Raw genomic sequence first — 1,555 nt, 5'->3', positions numbered from 1 at the left:
GTGGAAGGCTGCCCGAGTGAAGGCTGGTCCTGTGGTGCGCGCCGTCAGAGGTCCTGACGCGGGAGTCGAAGGACGTGGCGACCGGCCCGAATGAGGACGGGCCCGTGGCTGGCAGCCTGGCAGAGGACGCTGGTCGAACAGCATCGTGCAGAACTGAGCCGTCTTGGGCCGAGGGAGGATCTTCGTGAGGAGATCTGCGATCATGTGCTCCGTGGCGAGGTAGCTCAGCACAATCCTCTTGGTGTCGACGCACTCGCGGATGTAGTGGTACTTGACGAGGATGTGCCGCATGTGCGAGGCGGCGTGTTCGGCAACGCGCTGCGCCGGCTGGTTGTCCGTGTGGACGAGCGTGGGCTCGCACAGGACGGCGCCGGTGAGCTCCTCCTGGAGTTGGCGAAGGAACATGAGTTCCTGTGCGGTGGCTGCGAGAGCCATGTACTCCGCGTCGGCGGAGGCTGTGGCCACAGTGGCCTGCAGCTTGGAGTTCCAGGACACGGGGCCCGTGGAACAGAAGACGACGAAGCCCGTGCGGGAACGTCGCGTGTCAACGTCGGAGGCGAAGGACGCATCCGAGTACGCTGAGAGCACGCCGTCGGCAGTGCTGCCGTTGCTGGCGTCGCCAGTGGCGGCGTACTTGATGGTGTAGGACAAGGTGCCCTTGATGTAGCGAAGAAGGTGCTTGGCAGCCTTCCAGTGGTCCATGCCGAAGTGCTGCATGCGGCGAGACAGGATGGAGACAGCCGCCGAGATGTCTGGGCGCGTCATCGTCGCAGCATAGAGGAGGGAGCCAAGCAACTCGCGGAACGGCACGTCCGGGAGTGGCTCCTCCTTGTCGGCTGGTTTGTCGACGTAGCCCGTGCAGAGCGGCGTGCCGACAGGCTTGCAGTCAGCCATGCCGAAGGTCTCCAGCACGTTGCGCAGGTAGTGCTCCTGGCTCATGGTGACGGTCCTGGCCTTGCGGTCATGGCGCACCTTGATGCCGAGACATATGTCTGGGCTGCCGAGGTCCTTCATCTTGAAGCGCTTGGAGATGGCCTTCTTGAACGCGGCCATGTCGCTGTCGCTGTCGGCGAAGATGAGCAGGTCGTCCACGTAGACGGCAACCCACATCACTTTGCCACCCTTGCAGGTGCGGCGGTAGATGCAGGCGTCCGTGGCTGTGGCGACGAAGTCCTGCTCGCGCATCCAGGCGTCCAGCGTGTGGTTCCACAGGCGCGGGCTCTGCTTCAGCCCATACAGCCCGCGCTTGAGGCGCAGGACTGTACTCGGGGAGAAGATGCCGTCGACGGCCGGTGGCTGGACGTAGATCTCGTGATCCACGGGCGCGTTGAGGAAGGCCGTGTTGACGTCCATCTGCTGGATGCCCATGCCACGCGCGACGGCCATGGCGAGCATGGTGCGGATGGCTGCGATGGGTAGCCGTCGGGCAAAGGTGTCCGTGTAGTTGACCACCGTGGACCTGGAGTAGCCCTTTGGCAACCCAGCGCGGTGTCATAAGTAGATGAACTTAGCCAGATCTTCACACTTCTTAGGGAAGATGACCATGCTGCGGAGC

The 1,555-nt window shown here is 63.6% G+C and overlaps 1 protein-coding gene across 1 annotated transcript in view; it reads right to left on the bottom strand.

Annotated features, from left to right (window-relative positions):
* Positions 1-44: 44 nt before the first annotated feature.
* The window catches only part of PTSG_12961 (uncharacterized protein), a gene marked incomplete at both ends in the record, with an annotated part of 5,420 nt that continues 3,909 nt past the window's right edge, over positions 45-1,555 (bottom strand). Inside the window, 2 exons of the mRNA XM_004989240.1 lie at positions 45-129; positions 155-1,470. Of these exons, the coding sequence (XP_004989297.1) occupies positions 45-129; positions 155-1,470 (1,401 nt within the window). The remainder of the gene's footprint in view (positions 130-154; positions 1,471-1,555) is intronic.

Source organism: Salpingoeca rosetta (assembly GCF_000188695.1).
Source record: "Salpingoeca rosetta unplaced genomic scaffold supercont1.30, whole genome shotgun sequence".
Taxonomy (NCBI): domain Eukaryota; class Choanoflagellata; order Craspedida; family Salpingoecidae; genus Salpingoeca; species Salpingoeca rosetta.
This window is presented reverse-complemented; position numbering and strand designations above follow the sequence as displayed.